The following is a 19,610-nucleotide window of genomic DNA, read 5'->3' as shown; positions in this document are numbered from 1 at the left end:
TGAATCGAATTGTACACTAAGACGTTTATATTCTTGTTTTTAGCTATCTGTATCACAAAACTCTAGCTAGCCAGTTAGGCAATTTGGCAAGTGTCAACAATAACAAACGAATACTGAGAGTTGATTGGCTGTTTCGTCCTGAACCCAGCAGGGTCGAAGGTAAGATCACATTCTTTGGTCAGAGTATGACGTTTAGTAGGACAATTAAACATGGAGTCCATCTTTCATGAGAAAGTAAGCTTGTCTGTTTTCTTTCGATTATTAAGTTCACCGTATGTGCATTCCGACCGTTTTAAAAATAACTACGTTTGTTATCTAGCTAAATTGCACCAATTTACAGCTGAAGTATATCGAGGGGTTTGCCTTCTTTCTAGCCAGCTTGTTAAATTATAGTTAGCTAACGTTAGTTAGTTGAATTATCTTTTTGTCCCAGTTTCCAACTTGTCTCAACTTTTACTAGAGCTGACTAGGGAACGTGATAACGTTAAACGTAAATTAGCGAATTACAAAATGCGCCCTCGATGCTTTGAAATGCTATAAATGTGTGAATAAGCTAGCTAGCTACATGGCCTAATTATAGCTAGCTATAGTTTGCGTTTTACTGGCGTAATTTCTGTAAATTAGCTGGCTAGTTAACGTTAGTTAATAAACTAGATTACATATTCAGTAGCTGCTGTTGACACATTTTATAGCAGTCTGTGGTACAATTTTTATTTATGTATTCATTCTCATTTACAGCAAGAGGGCTCCCTGTGTGCTCAGCATTGCCTTAACAACCTTCTGCAAGGCGAATATTTTACCCCCGTGGACCTGTCGTCCATCGCCCATCAACTGGATGAAGAGGAAAGGATGAGGATGGCGGAGGGTGGTATGGGTAGTGAGGAGTACAGAACCTTTTTACAGGTATGGGAGTGCCCTGGGGTTTATGATAAATACAATAGTTGTTTATTAGTAGATTTTAGAATGTTCATGCTCTGTATTTGTGTGTATTTGCAGCAGCCATCTGGTAACATGGATGACAGTGGTTTCTTTTCTATACAAGTGAGTAGCAAAGCAAACAATCATGTAGTATAAGATGAAATAATGTATTCAGATCCTCATGATTACGCTGTGTATGTGTATACACACACAATACAAGGCAAAAGTTTGGACACACCTACTCATTCCAGGGTTTAGTTTATTTTTTATATTTTCCACATTCTAGAATAATAGTGAAGACATCAAAACTATGAAATAACACACATGGAATTATGTAGTAACCAAAAAAGTGTTAAACAAATCAAAATATATTTGAGATTCTTCAAAGTAGCTACCCTTTGCCTTGATGACAGCTTTGCACACTCTTGGCATTCTCTCAACCAGCTTCATGAGGTAGTCACCTGGAATGCATTTCTATTAACAGGTGTGCCTTGTTAATTTGTGGAATCTCTTTCCTTCTTAATATGTTTGAGCCAATCACTTGTGTTGTGACAAGGTAGGGGTGGTATACAGAATATATCCCTATTTGGTAAAAAACCAAGTCCATATTATGGCATGAAAAGCTCAAATAAGCAAAGAGAAACGACAGTCCATCATTACTTCAAGACATGAAGGTCAGTCAATCTGGAACATTTCAAGAAATGTCAAAGTTTCTTCAAGTGCACTCTTAAAAACAATCAAGCGCTATGATGAAACTGGCTCTCATGCAGACCGCCACAGGAAAGGAAGACCCAGAGCTACTTCTGCTGCAGAGGATAAGTTCATTAGTTACCAGCCTCAGAAATTGCAGCCCTTATAAATGCTTCAGAGTTCAAGTAACAGACACATCAACACTAACTGTTCAGAGGAGACTGCGTGAATCAGGCCTTCATGGTTGAATTGCTGCAAAGAAACCACCACTAAAGATTACCAATAAGAAGATACTTTTTTGGGCCAAGAAACACAAGCAATGGACATTAGACTGGTAGAAATCTGTCCTGTGGTCTGATGTGATATTTTTGGTTCCAACCGCCGTGTCTTTGTGAGACGCAGAGTAGGTGAATGGATTATCTCCACATGTGTGGTTCCCACCATGAAGCATGGAGATGGTGTGAGGGTGCTTTGCTGGTGACACTCTCAATGATTTATTTAGAATTCAAGACGCACTTAACCAGCGTGGCTACCACAGTATTCTGCAGCAATACGCCATCCCATCTGGTTTGGGCTTAGTGGGACTGTCATTTGTTTTTCAACAGGACAATCACCCAAAAGACACCTCCAGGTTGTGTAAGGGCTATTTGACCAAGAAGAAGAGTGGAGTGCTACATCAGATGACCTGGCCTCCACAATCACTCAACCCAATTGAGATGAGTTGGACTGCAGATTGAAGGAAAAGCAGCCAACAAGTGCTCAGCATATGTAGGAACTGCTTCAAGACTGTTGGAAAAGCATTCCAGGTGAAGCTGGTTGAGAGAATGCCAAGAGTGTGCAAAGCTGTCAAGGTAAAGGGTGGCTACTTTGAAGAATCAAAAATAAATTTCATATTAACACTTTTAAGTTTACTATATGATTCCATAAGTGTTATTTCATAGTTGTCTAAACTAATATTCTACAATGTAGAAAATAAAGAAAAACCTTGAATGAGTAGGTGTCTAAACTTTTGACTGATACCATATATATATATTTATTTATACACACACACACACACACACACACACACACACACAGTGGGGCAAAAAAGTATTTAGTCAGCCACCAATTCTGCAAGTTCTCCCACTTAAAAATATGAGAGGCCTGTAATTTTCATCATAGGTACACTTCAACTATGACAGACAAAATTAGAGAGAAAAATCCAGAAAATCACATTGTAGGATTTTTTAATGAATTTATTTGCAAATTATGGTGGAAAATAAGTATTTGGTCAATAACAAAAGTTTCTCTCAATACTTTGTTATATACCCTTTGTTGGCAATGACAGAGGTGAAGACTTACAGAAAACGTTTGACAAGGTTTTCACACACTGTTGCTGGTATTTTGGCCCATTCCTAGCAAACTTCAGACGGGCCTGGACGTGTACTGCCTTAAGCAGGGGGACACGTCTGGCACTGCAGGATTTGAGTCCCTGGCGGCATAGTGTGTTACTGATGGTAGGCTTTGTTACTTTGGTCCCAGCTCTCTGCAGGTCATTCACTAGGTCCCCCCGTGTGGTTCTGGGATTTTTGCTCACTGTTCTTGTGATCATTTTGACCCCACAGGGTGAGATCTTGCGTGGAGCCCCAGATCGAGGGAGATTATCAGTGGATCAGTATGTCTTCCATTTCCTAATAATTGCTCCCACAGTTGATTTCTTCAAACCAAGCTGCTTACCTATTGCAGATTCAGTCTTCCCAGCCTGGTGCAGGTCTACAATTTTGTTTCTGGTGTCATTTGACAGCTCTTTGGTCTTGGCCATAGTGGAGTTTGGAGTGTGACTGTTTGAGGTTGTGGACAGGTGTCTTTTATACTGATAACAAGTTCAAACAGGTGCCATTAATACAGGTAACGAGTGGAGGACAGAGGAGCCTCTTAAAGACGAAGTTACAGGTCTGTGAGAGCCAGACATCTTGCTTGTTTGTAGGTGACCAAATACTTATTTTCCACCATAATTTGCAAATAAATTAATTAAAATTCCTACAATGTGATTTTCTGGGGGAAAAAATTCTCATTCTGTCAGTCATAGTTGAAGTGTACCTATGAGGAAAATTACAGGCCTTTCTCATATTTTTAAGTGGGAGAACTTGCACAATTGTCGTCTGAGGGGGATAAGGTGTGTCATGCCTTCACGGCTGTCTTGGTGTTTTTGGACCATGATAGTTTGTTGGTGATGTGGACATCAAGGAACTTGAAATTCTTGACCCGCTCCACTACAGCCCGTCGATGTGACTGGGTGTGTGTTCGGTCCTCTTTTTCCTGTAATCCACAATCAGCTCCTTTGTCTTGCCCACGTTGAGGGAGAGGTTGTTGACCTGGTACCAAACTACCAGGTCTCTGTGATCTCCTCCCAATGAACACTGTGGGGGGGTGTCATAGAAATTGGGGTAGTGAGGGATGAAAAAATATATATATATTTGAACTGTTACAAAATAAATAGATTACAATATGTCAAGATTACCTCTTGATGACACTGACAACTTTATTTTGTGGTCTCACCATCAGGTTATCAGCAATGCATTATCAGTGTGGGGTTTGGAGCTGATCCTCTTCAACAGCCGAGAATACCAGAGCCTTATGATAAACCCAATGTAAGAACCCTGTGGATGTGATAGAAAACAAATAACTTCATACAAAGTTTATGATTTGTATCTTGAAATTTCACTTTTCACACATTTTTCATATGGTCTATCAAATTTGAAATAATGTTATTTTCTGTTTCAGAAATGAAAAGGCATTCATATGCAACTACAAGGAGCACTGGTTTACAATCCGAAAACTTGGGCAACAGGTATAAGTTGCGATTTTACGATGTATAATTGATTTCCCTTCAGACATTTTGGGGCGGTTGATATAGCCAGCTGATTTAACCCTATTTGTCATTGCAGTGGTTTAATTTGAATTCATTGTTGACTGGACCAGAGCTGATATCAGACACATACCTAGCCCTCTTCCTTGCACAGTTACAACAAGAAGGTAAAACAACCTGATATGTTCATATTTTTTTGTGTTTACATTTTTGTGCTCTTGATTTATCCAAGTTAGCTAGTTGGTCAAAGGCCTGCCTGTCTTCTTGCAGGGTATTCCATATTTGTGATCCGAGGAAATCTCCCGGAGTGTGATGCAGAGCAGATTCTGGGGATCATGAAGGTGCAGCAGCAACAGAGACCCAAGCTGATTGGAGAGGACGAGGCTCAGTCGAGTAGTGGCATGGGGTAAGAGGAAGAGGCCTCCAGAGTGACCGTAGTTTTCGCCAAACCACAAATTACCACCATTCCCTCATACTGTCAGATTCATGCAGCATCTTGAACTTTAACCTCTAGAGTCATTAGTTGGTAAGGGGAGAGAATGAACCCCTTTGAGACACTGACAATGCTTTTCACCCTGAGCAGCAGATCATCAGGGCAGGGTAGTGTGCTGGAGGCAGGCCCTGGTGTGGTAGAGGGGGTGGTGGATGAGGATGAGGAGGAGCTGAGGAAGGCCCTGGCCCTGAGTAGACAGGGAATGGAGGTGGAGGATGAAGAGGCTGATCTTCGCAGGGCCATACAGCTCAGCATGCAGGGTAAGGCTTTATTGGGTAAGCAACCATAAATAAAATCACTCACGCACACAACCGCTTTGATACATATCCTGGTTTAGACCTGTATATATAAACAGACCGCTAACAAAATCATTATGCAATTTGAACAATGTATGGCAATATGATAAAAGTATCCCCAAACTAACACTAAAATTAGTAATTTGTCTATGTGTCTGCCTAGGGGCAGTAGTGAGCAATACGTCAATGCCAAAAGGGGGACTTGTTGCTAAAACGACATCGTCCGGCCAGGCACCAGGGAGTACTACAGGAGGAGCACCTCTGAGTGAGAAACTCTCAGCTGAGGAACTGCGACGGAGGAGACAAGCCTACTTTGACAGGTAAGTGCTACACCATCTGGAATATTTATTATTCTGTGTGTGTGTGTTCATATGTGCATGGCTGTGTGTGTGTGGTTACAAAAAAATAACCAGACTAGACAACGCTAACCTGTAGATCCACTGTTTACCATACAGACAGTCCCAACAGCTGGCTCAGCCCACTTCACCTCAACAACCAACAGAAAGCACAGGTAAGGGGGAAATGAGCTCATACAGTAATACTTGCATTGCTGAATAATAATAATAATAGGTTGAGACTTAAACTCCGAGCATCCTCCCTTCCCTCACATTTTCCAGGACCCGGGAAAAGTGGCACAGAGGAAGATGCACAAGCCAAACGCAGCCAGTGAGGTGGAGGGTGCTCCAGCAAAAGCCTACGTTGACTACTACCTGCCTCGACTGGTACCTCCTTCATGGGGCAGCCTCACCCCCTCCTCTAACCCTTCCCATAAGCGAACGTATAGCCGGCCAGAAGGCTGGCACACCTCCCTTGGCTAGTTCGCTAACAGGTTGTAGAGAAGAGAATAACAACAGAGAATAAAGAAAAGGAGCTAGTCTACTCTAACAGACTTGAACCTGAGGCTGGGAAGAGCGACGATAAAGAATTAAAATGCAGTTATTCCAAGTCTGTGATGGCTTTTCTACCACAGCGCCTTGTATTTCTAATTTGTGGTTTGATTTTTTATTCCTACGCTTGTTGTTTTCCGCTGGGAGGGGTCTTAATGGAGACTACCGTGCCGAGGTGTGTTTGGTGGGTGGATGGGCAAAATGGTGAGGTGTGTTACGAGAGAGGAAACCAATAATTACCTAGGACAATCCTCTAGCCTTCAGTATGGGAGAGCTACATGGGACCACTAGTTCAATAGAGGTAGAGGTTTGGTAGAGACCATGATAGTCTCTTGCCTTCTTTCACTTGGGTCTTGTAAGTGGTCACCCCCCCAATCATAAAATAATAGATTTATATCCAGTAGTGAGGTGAATTCATTTTTAGCTGTATTACTGCATCTTCTAAAGAAACATATATAAGCAGCATTTTAAAGGGCTGATCCGACTTGCCCTAGCTAGTTAATTAACCACCACCCTGGTTTAAACTCCTTAGTCATATGTTTTTGTAATTGTTATTTTGTCTTTTGAAGTAGTATAGACAAACGCTATTTTAATACAGTGATAACATGATCAATGCTGTTTACAATTATCGTATTTACGTGGAATTTTCCGGTTTGGATACGCTAATCCAAAGCATGTATTACACGTCCCATGTAAGAGTTTGAGCTGTGCTCAGTTGACTTCTCTGGAAATTCCATGATTTCATTCCCTTTTTCTTTAAATCGTTCTTGTTTTATTTGAGAGCGAAGTTTGAACTAGAGTTGCGGTGCCACAATGCTTTTAGTTTTTTTAATGATTGCATCAATTTCACTTCTTGATATTCTTCAATAGGCACTAAACAATCATATGTTTGTTATACTCCACATCACCATTTTATTACATCACTCTCTTTCATTTGCTGTATCTAAAAGTTTTCTTTCCAGGAATAAAATATTTGCTCCTACTGAAATCTTCTGGAATCTTGCATCATTGATCTATGGCTGAATTGTTGAATTACATCCTTGTCCTAATTTAAGTTGAATCATTTCCACCTTTCAAAGTGGGTACATCAATTGTCAGTACCAAATTTGCTTTCATTTGGAAAGAAACTAAAATAAGACTACCAGTTTGAGTAAACCTAACCCATGGTTAATAGATAACCCTGAAGGCACACTTGCACTTTGTCTCCCCAAATAGTAGATGGAGGGTTTTGACAAAATACCTTTCTGATACCCAGGCTGAAAGGTAGGTCTGTTTTTGAGATGTATGCAACTATTTGTAAGAATATATTTATATACAGTGTTGCTTTTATTGTTGATGTGATAATCTTATTTGCAAGTTGTGATGTTGAAGCCCCCTAAATTGCTAACAAAGTTAGCTGACATTCATTCTGAAATGACTAAATATACGTTTTTCCATTCTGTCTTAAGTGTAGTTTTTATTTGAGCTCTGATGCAATGCATTGATAAGTCATTGATCACCAAACAAATATCTTGCCATTTGTCTAGAAGACATGTAAACATGACATACTGTGAAGTCCAAAAGTATTTGAACAGTGACACATTTGTTGTTTTGGCTCTGTACTCCAGCACTTTCGATTTGAAATAAATAATACTTTGAGGTTAAACTGCAGACTGTCAGGGTATTTGTCTGTATTGGATGGGCAGCACTTTTTTTTTTTTTTTTTTTTTACATAGTCCCCCCTCCCATTTTAGGGAACAAAAAGTGTTTGGACAAATTCACTTATGTATAAAAGTAGTCAAAAGTTTAGAATTCGGTCTCATATTCCTAGTACGCAATGACTACATCAAGATTGTGACTCTGCATACTTGTTGGGTGCATTTGCATTTTGTTTTGGTCGTGTTTCAGATTATTTTGTGCTCAATGGAAATGAATGGTAAATAATGTATTGTGTCATTTTGTAGTCTATTTTATTGTAAATAAGAATATATGTTTCTGAACACCTAATTGTGAATAATGATGGATGAGAAAGTTAGGCACAAAGATCATACACCCAAGTCATGCTATCCTCTAACCATTAACAATTATGGGATGTTAGAATTTTGGGGGTGGGTTATGAAAATAATGCTTCTGTCACTCAATGTTATTCACAATTCATTCATGATTATCTGTAATCAAGGTAGCGTCCACATTAAAGTACAAGTGTTTATAAACATATTCTATTATGAAAGTGACTCAAATGACACAATACATTAGGGGAGAGTGGGGTAAGTTGAGACACCCTTGTTTCTAAGAAACCATGTACAAAATTATAGGAAGAGGTCGTTTTATGGAATCTGTGGAAGAAAGCAAGTTAGGTAAAAAAGTTAGGTTATTCAAATACATTTCATGGTGCTGGTATCTAAATCAAATTAGATCATTTTAAGATTGTTCTATACATCAGTTGGGGTTTCTATAAGGTTCAATATGAGGTCCTAAACCTAAGATGAAAGTGCATCCTTCAAGCTGTGTGGGCTAATATAGTCAAAATGTTTGCCTTGGGCTAAGTTGAGCCAAGGGCTATGTGGTAAGTTGAAGTGATTTCTTCCCAGGCCTAATGCAAGGCATTATCACTGGGATACAACAGGGCCTGGTCTATATTAAAAGTGTTTAAAAAGTACAAAGTATTTGTTAGGTGTTAAGCCTGTGTTAAAAGATGCTTAAATGATTAAAAGACACAAAGTGATTCTGATTGTGTTGAATTGTGTTTGGGAAATAAAGATAGACATGGTTTTAAAAAGGTAGTGGTAATATTTAGTTCAGTACGGAAATGTGTAGGTGGCTGAATTTACCATACCCGGGGTCAATTGTGCCAAGAGATCACTTTTTGTGGACAAACTATGTTTTCAAAATGAATGTTTACATTCATTCTGATTATTTCAAGGGATACACAACATCCTGAAATATATGTAGATATTTGTTATGAAGAATACTATATTTACCTTGATGGAGTGATGTTGAATGTAGAAAATGGTTCAGATTAACCCACTCACCCCTATTTACCATTCATTTCTATTGAGCACAAAATAATCTGAAACACAACCAAAACAAACTGCAAATGCACCCAAAAAGTATGTAGAGTCACAATCTTGATGTAGTCATTGCGTACTAGGAATATGAGACCGAATTCTAAACTTTTTACTACTTTAATGCACAAATAAGTGAATTTGTTCAAATATGTTTTGTTCCCTAAAATGGGGTGACTATGTACAAAAGTGCTGTAGTTTCTAAATGGTTCATTCATATAACATAAACTTCAATGTGCTGGAGTACAGAGCAAAACCAAACACATTTCACTGTCAAAATTATTTTGGACCTCACTATAAATACTATTGCAGATTGTGATCACATAACTCATCAAAGAACTATGATGATGAAGGTGGGACTCCTTTTCCTCCTGACCCATGTCTGGTCCCTCATCCCCATCTACCAAACTCAAGAGCAGAGCCCCAACATCACAGACCTGACCTTCAAGAACATGGACTTTGCCTTGACTCTCTACAGGAAGATTGCTGGTTACCATGATAATAACATATTTTTCTCACCCCTGAGCATATCCACAGCTTTTGCCACCCTCTCCATGGCAGCACAGGGTCCCACACGAGACCAGATACTGAAGGGGCTCAACCTAGCCCACCTAGATCGGGACAAGCAACCAGACATCATTCCAGAACTCTTCCAACAACTCCAAGGGAACATCACACAAGATGAATCATTGAAACTAGACCTGAGCACCACCTTCTTTGTTTGCCTAAAGTTTGAGGTAGAGAGTGACTACAGTGACCAGATCAAGAAATTCTTCAACGCTGATATCAACAGTGTGGACTTTGCAAATACAAAAGCTAGCATTGCCATGATCAATGACTACATAATGAGAAAGACTGATAATAGAGTCAAGGAGATGGTGTCTGACTTGGATCCACTTACCCAACTTATGCTCATCAACACCATTTTCTTTCGGGGTGAGCAGCTATGTCATGCATTCTCTGATTTCAGCAGTTCCACTGTAACACTTAAAAAACGTTACATTTGACTTGTTTACTTTTAGTTTTCACTTGTGTCTACCATAATTGCATCCCATCAGTATATCTTATTTCAAGATGTTGTGTTTTACATTTCACTTTCAAAGTTTAATTGTATTGCCTAAAATGCAACAATAACACTTCCCACTGGGAAAAAACTGGTTGAGTCAACGTTGTTTCCATGTCATTTCAACAACAAAAAAATGCATATGATGACATTGAATCAATGTGGAAAACTGATTGGATTTACAAAAAGGCCCTTTTTTTAACCTAATCTATTGGCATTGTGACATTTTTATGTTGATTTCACGTTAAATTCACATTAGTTGACACCTCAACCAAATGTAAATCAAAAATAGACATTGAACTGACGTCTGTGCCCAGTGGGTTTTGCTTTCCAATAAATATGCTTTGTCATATTTGGAATTTAGGTGAATGGCAGATGCCCTTCAATCCCAATCACACAGAAATTCAACGCTTCTATATTGACAACTACAATATTGTCCAGGTGCCTATGATGTTAAGAATGGAGGATAAGTTCTACACAATGGACGACTTTCCCCTGAATGCCAAGGTGCTGAAGCTGCCGTACCGAGATGGTGTTTCAATGCTTATCCTGCTACCCAACAAAGGCCTGGATTATACCACAATAGATGATGAGATCACAGCTGAGAGATTCCTCAACTGGATTAAAAATCTGAAAGAAAGGTAAATAGAAAGCATCAAGTGTATTTTCTGGTGAAACATTGCAAAATTCCATAGGTTTTCTAAGTGTTTCATATTGAATATGTTCTCCTATGTATGAAAGTTCCTTGTTTTTTAAAGGAAACTAGAAGTTCAACTGCCCAAGTTCAAGATGGAGCAATCATACACTATGCACAACATCCTACCAGATTTGGGTATATCCAGTATCTTCCATGACACTGCTAACCTCACTAAATTGAGCAAAGACCCAGGCCTGAAGGTGTCAGAGGTCAGTTCTTAGATTAACAGGCCAAACTTGCCTTCACCAATTGAGAAATGTGCAACTTTAATACTCACTGTGGATAAATAACAAATAACATATTGTTGCAATGATAATGTGGTTCCAGGTGTTGCACAAGGCAGTGATTGAGGTGGATGAGAGAGGCACCACTGCAGCGGCTGCCACAGAAAGCGGCATTATTGGATACGCCTTACCCTCTTCCTTCATCGTCAACCGACCCTTCTTCTTTTTTATCTACCATGAGGCCACTAACAGCTTGTTGTTCATGGGCCGAGTGACTGACCCCACCAAAAACGGAGTCTAATGAGCACAGTGCATTTGGTGCCTGGAGAGGTGTTGTACATGTAATATGTTTCATTCGTATGTATTAAAGGTGAACAGACGTTCATTCAACTGGTTTGGTGATCTTCCTAATATGGACTAACAATAACATGAACATTTCAATCCTGAATCTATGAATCACATATTGTCCTAGAAATTAAGCAAATCTGACCAACATTCCATAACTCAGACTCACATTCCATCAAGAACCTCTGCTCAAGCTGAGTGGTTACCAATGACTGTATATGACCCTGGTGGTTACTAACAATGTTTTTCAAACCATGTGATCACAATGTGGGGTGGCAGGAAACTTATTACAGACTACCTGGCTGGCTGTACTGTTGGGCCTTGCAGTCGGTGGAGGAAATCAAGCTGGACAGAGTAGTTATTTGCTCTGACTCGTGCAGTTATGATGAGTCTGCAGTCCTTTAGCTCTTGTAGCAGACAAAACCTGCTGTATGAGGTACTACAAACCCATGGCTGGGTGAGACAGATGGGTATAAAGATGAGGATTAGTTGGGTCCCAGCCCATGTGGGGGTGGAGGGGAACGAGGCAGATGATGTTCTGGCTAAACAGGCCCTTAGCAGTGAGGAGGTGGACGTTGAAGTTTCAATGAAGCAAACTGCCTGATATGGACGGTGGTGGTGCAGAGATGGCAGGAGCAGTGGGATAGAGACATTAAGGGCATGCATCTCTTCCCTGCCTGGTCTCATAAACTAGACGTAACATAGTAAAATGTAAATCCGAGACACTCAAATTAGTATGAAATGTTACATTTGGAATGGGTACATAAGACAGAATTGGAATTCGTACCATATCATATGTTTTGCAAATGTGTAACATATTGTACCAACTGCAATTTGTAACGTATCATACGAATTGTAATTCGTACAATATCATACAAAATGGATGATGGACATCCACAAACTAATACATACCATACGAAACGTAACATATCATACTGATTGGAGTGTCCCGGATTTATGTTTACTATGTTACGTCTACCCCTGAGTCCAGGTTGCTTCTCCAAATACAGAGAAAAGTCTGGGATGGGAGGAAGACAGCACAAGACAGAAGAGAGTAGGACACCTTTACTAGACTTAGGGTGGGACACAGATGGCTGAAAAAGTAATTACATCTCAATCAATCAATCAAATGTATTTATAAAACCCTTTTTACATAAGCAGATGTCACAAAGTGCTTATACAGAAACCCAGCCTAAAACCCCAAACAGCAAGAAATGCCGATATAGAGGCACGGTGGCTAGGAATAACTCCCTAGAAAAGGCAGGAACCAACGAAGAAACCTAGAGGAACCAGACTCTGAGGGGTGGCCAGTTCTCTCTGGCTGTGCTGGGTGGAGATTAGAAGAGTGCATGGCCATTAAGGCCAGATCGTTCTTCAAGATGTTCAAACGTTCATAGACCACCAGCAGGGTCAAATAATAATCACAGTGGTTGTTGAGGGTGCAACAAGTCAGCACCTCAGGAGTAAATGTCAGTTTGTTTTTCATAGCCGAGTGTTCAGAGGTCGAGACAGCAGTTGCGGTAGAGAGAGAGAGAGCAGGAGAGGGTTGAAAACATCAGGTCCAAGACAAGGTAGCACGTCCAGTAAACAGGACAGGGTTCCATAGGCGCAGGCAGAACAGTTGAAACTGGAGCAGAAGCACGACAAGGTAGCACGTCTGATGAACAGGTCAGTGTTCCATAGCCACAGGCAAAACAGAAAAAACTGGAGCAGTAGCACGACCAGGTGGATTGATGACGGGGACATCCGAGAGTCATCAGGCCAGGTAGTCCTGAAGCATGGTCCAAGGACTCAGGTCCTCCGGGAGGGGAGAGATGGAGAGAGAGAGATGGAATAATTAGAGGGAGCACACTGAAATTCACACAGGACACCAGGTAAGACCGGAGAATTTCACCAGATATAATAGACTGACCCTAACCCCCGGCACATAAACTATTGCAGCATAGATACTGTAAGCCGAGACAGGGGGGGGGTCGAGGGACACTGTGGCCCTGTCTGACAATACCCCTGGACAGGGCCAACCAGGCAGGATATAACCCCACCCACTTTGCCAAAGCAGAGCTCCCAGACCACTAAAGGGATATCAACAGACCACCAACTTACTACCCTGAGACAAGGCTGGGTATAGCCCACAAAAATGGGGCAGCAGCGTAGCCTAGTGGCAGCAGCGTAGCCTAGTGGTTAGAGCACAAAAGTTCAAATCCCCGAGCTGACAAGGTATAAATCTGTCATTCTACTCCTGAACAAGGCAGTTAACCCACTGTTCCTGGGTCATCAATGAAAATAAGCATTTGTTCTTAACTGACTTGCCTAGTTAAATAAAGGTAAAATAAATACAAAATATCTCCTCCACTGCATGAGCCCGAAGGGGGTGCAAAACCACTTCAGTGACTCAACCAAGTTGAGTATAGTGACAAAAGCCTGGCATTATGTGACTCACCCCTCCTAGGGACAGTCCCCCTAATAGGCAGAAAATCCAGTGAAGAGAGGGGAGACAGCAAGGGAGATTTGTTACTCCAGTGCCCTGCCTCCAGCTCTTTGCTTAAAAAGTCTAGGGACAATAAGAAGATCTTGCGAACGTGTAGGTATGTACGGCAGGACCAAATCGGATAGGCTGCTAGGATCTTGACTAGAACCCCAAAATTCGATCATATGACTCCAGTGCTAGCCTCTCCACACTGGCTTCCTGTTAAGGCTAGAACCAAGGTTTTACTTTTAACCTACAAAGCATTACAGGTTTGCCTATACTAAACGTTGCCAGAGATTTTAACTAACCCGGTATTGGTGATACTATTGTAATTAAACAGGCATTGAGCAGGTCTCGAACCCTCGACCTTCTAGCCCGAAGTCCAGCACGCTATCGACTGTGCACCAAAAGTGTGCTCGAGCAGCAGAGTCGATATCCGTGCTTATAAAGCCAGAGTCGTTACACTAACTTCATTCTTGCTTCAGCCAAACATGTATCTAAAATGTCTGTCCACAATGTGTACGCCACCATAATTATATTTCAAAGCTTCTCTCAATGCTCAAGAGAGGTGATTTTCATCATGACATGGGGCCCTTTGGGGTGGACCCCACCTATCTCAATCAACGAGAGAAGATTTGAAATAGAGAAGATGGTGGCATACGCATTGTTGGATTACTTCATGTAGAAAAACAATTATTTATTTTAAAGGAGCATTTTCTAAATTAAAACGCACCACTTGCAACTAGTTAAGTTTGGCGTCACGTCAACGGGACAGTTGTAAATCATTCAGCTTCTTATGTCAAGATCGTAGATTTTAGAGAAACAACAAATGTCTGTACATAGAAGTCTCTTATATTGGCTGAAAGCTTAAATTATTGTTAATATAACTGCACTGTCCAATTTTACAGTAGCTATTACTGTGAAAAAATGCCATGCTATTGTTTGAGGAGAGCTCCTAACAACAAAAGTTTTTTCACCGCGATAGGTTTGGTACATTCACCTCTGAAGGTGAAATGTGTTCTTACATTCTGAAATCTTGCTCTGATTTATCATCCAAATGGTCCCAGAGATAACATGAAGTGTCGTGTTGTTAGATAAAATCATTTTTCATATCCTAAAAAGGTCCGTATAGCATGAATGATTGATTTTGTATTTCCACTCGTTCAATTTGCAATGAAAGGTTTCTGTGAAAACCTCACCCTAAACATTGTTTCAAGGAGTCAAATCACGTTCGTATCTATTCCTCAGAGATCCTAGAAGTTAACAAGACTTCACAATTTCATTAGGGGTGTAGTATATCCTATAGGACACCATATTTGATCAGAGAGCGACGCCTTCATGGCACGCCGATGACGCGGGCGGCCATCACTTGAACGACTATCTTTGTCAAATAAGCACCAATCGGGGTCAAACAAAACTAGATAGATAGCCAATGAGCTGGGCTTTATGGGAGTATCCAGAAATCATGTATATATTTTTTGTTTTTGTTTTACAATTTCATTTATTTATTTATTTTTTATTGGAATGTCAATTAAGTTGGCTTCAATACAGTAACCTAAACATACTCATCATCATTGATGAAAATAACTAATCTAGTTTTAAAATACAATTTAATAAAACACATGTAGTCATTTCATAACCTGTGTATAATTAAACAAATAGTCCTTTAACAGCTAAAATAATCCCCCCAAAATAATGGTGGAAACGGATCATCACATCATCTCTATCTGATACATGTTGTCTACTAACTCATTGCCACATCATGTATATGTCGTAAAATGTAGCTTCTAACCTTGTGTGACAGCATGCCTTTTCAAACAAAAATGATAAGGATATTCGGAGTTATGAAAACTGGTTGCTTTGCAAATGTTGAACTTATTATACGGCTGCTAATACTTGGGGGCTAAGTCAAAGTCCAAGTATACAGATTTGACAATATTCTTGCAGAAAAATGGAATATGAATGCGAACGTCTCCTTCACGATTTGCCCAAATGTACCTGGGGACTTCACCCTAAAAGGCTTGAGGATCAGTCATACTCCAAGTTATCCATCTGAAACTTTGTACATACACTGCTGCCATCTTGTGGACACTATCGGAATTACAACCAGAGTGATGGCTATAAGTTAACTTTCTCTTGCATTTCAAAGATGGTGGTAAAAAAAACACAGGTTGTTTTTTATCTTTGTATTTTCATCTACCAGATCTATTGTGTTATATTCTCCTACATTCAATTCACATTTCCACAAATTTCAATGTGTTTCCTTTCAAATGGTACCAAGGATATGCATATCCTTGCTTCAGGCCTGAGCTACAGGCAGTTAGATTTGGTTATGTCATTTAGGTGAAAATTGAAAAAAGGGGGCTAACCCTAAGAAGGTAAAACATCTCTGGTGATGTTTTACATAGGCAAACCTGTAACTCCCGGTAATGGAGTGTGCTTAATGACTGAAATGTATAGACACGTTTTGTAACAATCTAGCCTGGTCCAAGTACTGTACTAAGATCAAAATATCTAATTGGAATACACCGCAATTATTTACATTGTACTGTTCATCATTAATGTAGTCATCATCATGTCAACAGTGGAACTGTTCTTATCTATTCATAGGAAAATGAAGTCCAACAAGAGTCAGATTAAAAATGCACGCTCAGCTTCCCGGGTGGCGCAGTGGTTAAGGGCGCTGTACTGCAGCTTCAGCTGTGCCACCAGAGACTCGCGCCCAGGCTCTGTCGTAACCGGCCGCGACCGGGAGGTCCGTGGGGCGACGCACAATTGGCCTAGCGTCGTCCGGGTTAGGGAGGGTTTGGTCGGTAGGGATATCCTTGTCTCATCGCGCACCAGCGACCCCTGTGGCGGGCCGGGCGCAGTGCGCGCTAACCAAGGTTGCCAGGTGCACGGTGTTTCCTCTGAGACATTGGTGTGGCTGGCTTCCGGGTTGGATGCGTGCTGTGTGAAGAAGCAGTGCGGCTTGGTTGGGTTGTGTATCGGGGGACTGGTCTGTTTTGAGGAGCTGACAGACTACAGACTGATAGATTCTGCCAAGGAAGAAGCTAAAGCAGAAAAAGTCCAAAAGAAGAGAGAAGAAAGCTAAGAAAAGAAAAGCAAGCAAGTGAGGGAGATGGATGGATGGAGGGAAACGGGAAGAGGTATGTAAGGGAGGTAGTGACAAAAATGAAACGTCTGAAAAACCAGCTGAGAGGAAGAAGAATAAGAAGAAAACAGCCCAACAAAATGACCCAACCACACAGGATGACCTCTCTGAGGACAGTGAAGTGAGGAGGTGAGTAACAAGGTCCAAAACCTTGGAAATGGTTCAGAGAAAGTTGTCAAGGAGGAAGAAGCCCCTGAAGATGCTGTTATGTGTCCTGAAGATGCTCAGCCACAATCAAACAATCCAAAGACTGATGGCAAACAGCGGAAAAATAGAGTTGTGGAAAAGCAGACCATCCCAGAGTCCCAGATAGAACATGAGCAACAGACAGAGTTACCCCCTCAATGCAAAGTGGCTAAACTCTCCAAAAAGAAAGCAAAGAATTGGACCAATGCGGCACGTTCTGGTTCTGACCAAAACTCAGATGTGACAGCGTGGAAGGATCTGTTTGTCTCTGATCAAGTGTTGAAGGCACTGACCAGTCTAGGATTCGGATCACCGACGGCCATTCAAGCTCTGGCATTGACACCTGCTATCAGAGACCATATGGACATTGTTGGGGCCGCTGAGACGGGTAGTGGTAAGACACAGTCTTTCGCCATCCCCATGATCCTGATGTGATGTGATCTTCCTGTCTGGGTTGGCGCCCCCCCTTGGGTTGTGCCGTGGCAGAGATCTTTGTAGGCTATACTCGGCCTTGTCTCAGGATGGTAAGTTGGTGGTTGAAGATATCCCTCTAGTGGTGTGGGGGCTGTGCTTTGGCAAAGTGGGTGGGTTTATATCCTGCATGGTTGGCCCTGTCCGGGGATATCATCGGATGGGGCCACAGTGTCTCCTGACCCCTCCTGTCTCAGCCTCCAGTATTTATGCTGCAGTAGTTTATGTCGGGGGGCTAGGGTCAGTTTGTTATATCTGGAGTACTTCTCCTGTCTTACCTGGTGTCCTGTGTGAATTTAAGTATGCTCTCTCTAATTCTCTCTTTCTTTCTCTCTCTCGGAGGACCTGAGCCCTAGGACCACCTGGCATGATGACTCCTTTCTGTCCCCAGTCCACCTGGCTGTGCTGCTGCTCCAGTTTCAACTGTTCTGCCTGCGGCTATGGAATCCTGACTTGTTCACCGGACGTGCTACCTGTCCCAGACCTGCTGTTTTCAACTCTCTAGAGACAGCAGGAGTGGTAGAGATACTCTTTATGATCAGCTATGAAAAGCCAACTGACATTTACTCCTGAGGTGCTGACTTGCTGCACCCTCGACAACTACTGTGATTATTATTATTTGACCATGCTGGTCATTTATGAACATTTGAACATCTTGGCCATGTTCTGTTATAATCTCCACCCGGCACAGCCAAAAGAGGACTGGCCACCCCTCATAGCCTGGTTCCTCTCTAGGTTTCTTCCTAGGGTTTGGCCTTTCTAGGGAGTTTTTCCTAGCAACCGTGCTGAATTGAAGATTCGATATAGGCCGATAGTTTTTTATATTTTCTGGGTCAAGGTTTGGCTTTTTCAAGAGAGGCTTTATTACTACCTCTTTTAGTGAGTTTGATACACATCCGGTGGATAGAGGGCCATTTATTATGTTCAACATAGGAGGGCTAAGAACAGGAAGCTCTTTCAGTAGTTTAGTTGGAATAGGGTCCAGTATGCAGCTTGAAGGTTTTTAGTTTTTAGGGGTGCAACTGCATCTAGGGTATTGTGCAAGGTTAAATTGAGTTCTTCAAATGTCCTTGGGTAGGCAGAGGGAGTCTGGAAGGGCATCAAGGAATCTTTGGGTTGTCTGAGAATTTATAGCACGACTTTTGATGCTCCTTGGTTGGGGTCTGAGCAGATTATTTGTTGCGATTGCAAACTTAATAAAATGGTGGTCCGATAGTCCAGGATTATGAGGAAAAACATTAAGATCCACATTTATTCCATGGGACAAAACTAGGTTCAGAGTATGACTGTGGCAGTGAGTAGGTCCAGAGACATGTTGAACAAAACCCACTGAGTCGATGAGGGCTCCGAAATACTTTTTGAGTGGGTCTGTGGACTTTTCCAAGTGAATATTAAAGTCACCAAAAATTTGAATATTATCTGCTATGACTACAAGGTCCGATAGGAATTCAGGGAACTCAGTGAGGAACACTGTGTATGGCCCAGGAGGCCTGTAAACAGTAGCTATAAAAAGTGATTGGGTAGGCTGCATAGAATTCATGACTAGAAGCTCAAAAGATGAAAACGTCATTTTTTCTTTTGTAAATTGAAATTTGCTATCGTAAATGTTAGCAACACCTCCGCCTTTGCGGGATGCACGGGGGATATGGTCACTAGTGTAACCAGGAGGTGAGGCCTCATATAACACAGTAAATTCATCAGGCTTAAGCCATGTTTGTCAGGCCAATCACATCAAGATTATGATCAGTGATTAGTTCATTGACTATAACTGCCTTGGACATGAGGGATCTAACATTAAGTAGCCCTATTTTGAGATGTGCGGTATCA

General features: G+C 41.3%; 2 protein-coding genes across 7 annotated transcripts; both read left to right on the top strand.

Moving 5' to 3' along the window:
• Positions 1 to 64: 64 nt before the first annotated feature.
• On the top strand, positions 65 to 7,114 carry LOC112261739 (ataxin-3). 6 transcript variants are annotated; one of them, XM_024437334.2, is made up of 11 exons: positions 65 to 159; positions 739 to 903; positions 997 to 1,041; positions 4,153 to 4,238; positions 4,372 to 4,438; positions 4,536 to 4,623; positions 4,727 to 4,862; positions 5,040 to 5,224; positions 5,409 to 5,565; positions 5,701 to 5,756; positions 5,863 to 7,114. In XM_024437334.2, exons 2-11 carry the CDS (start codon positions 850 to 852, stop codon positions 5,913 to 5,915), a joined length of 927 nt encoding a protein of 308 aa, XP_024293102.1. In that variant the 5' UTR covers positions 65 to 159; positions 739 to 849; the 3' UTR covers positions 5,916 to 7,114. The 6 variants fall into 6 exon arrangements, with proteins under 6 accessions (XP_024293102.1, XP_024293101.1, XP_024293100.1 ...); XM_024437333.1 differs by having other exon boundaries at positions 153 to 234; positions 5,040 to 5,209; positions 5,415 to 5,565; XM_024437332.1 differs by having other exon boundaries at positions 153 to 234; positions 5,040 to 5,209.
• Positions 7,115 to 7,242: 128 nt separating this feature from the next.
• LOC112261737 (protein Z-dependent protease inhibitor-like) lies at positions 7,243 to 11,545 on the top strand. Its single transcript, XM_024437329.2, has 5 exons — positions 7,243 to 7,395; positions 9,489 to 10,112; positions 10,604 to 10,880; positions 10,998 to 11,145; positions 11,264 to 11,545. Exons 2-5 carry the CDS (start codon positions 9,518 to 9,520, stop codon positions 11,459 to 11,461), a joined length of 1,218 nt encoding a protein of 405 aa, XP_024293097.1. The 5' UTR covers positions 7,243 to 7,395; positions 9,489 to 9,517; the 3' UTR covers positions 11,462 to 11,545.
• The last annotated feature ends 8,065 nt before the right edge of the window (positions 11,546 to 19,610 follow it).

Source organism: Oncorhynchus tshawytscha, linkage group LG11, assembly GCF_018296145.1.
Source record: "Oncorhynchus tshawytscha isolate Ot180627B linkage group LG11, Otsh_v2.0, whole genome shotgun sequence".
NCBI lineage: Eukaryota > Metazoa > Chordata > Actinopteri > Salmoniformes > Salmonidae > Oncorhynchus > Oncorhynchus tshawytscha.
This window is presented reverse-complemented; position numbering and strand designations above follow the sequence as displayed.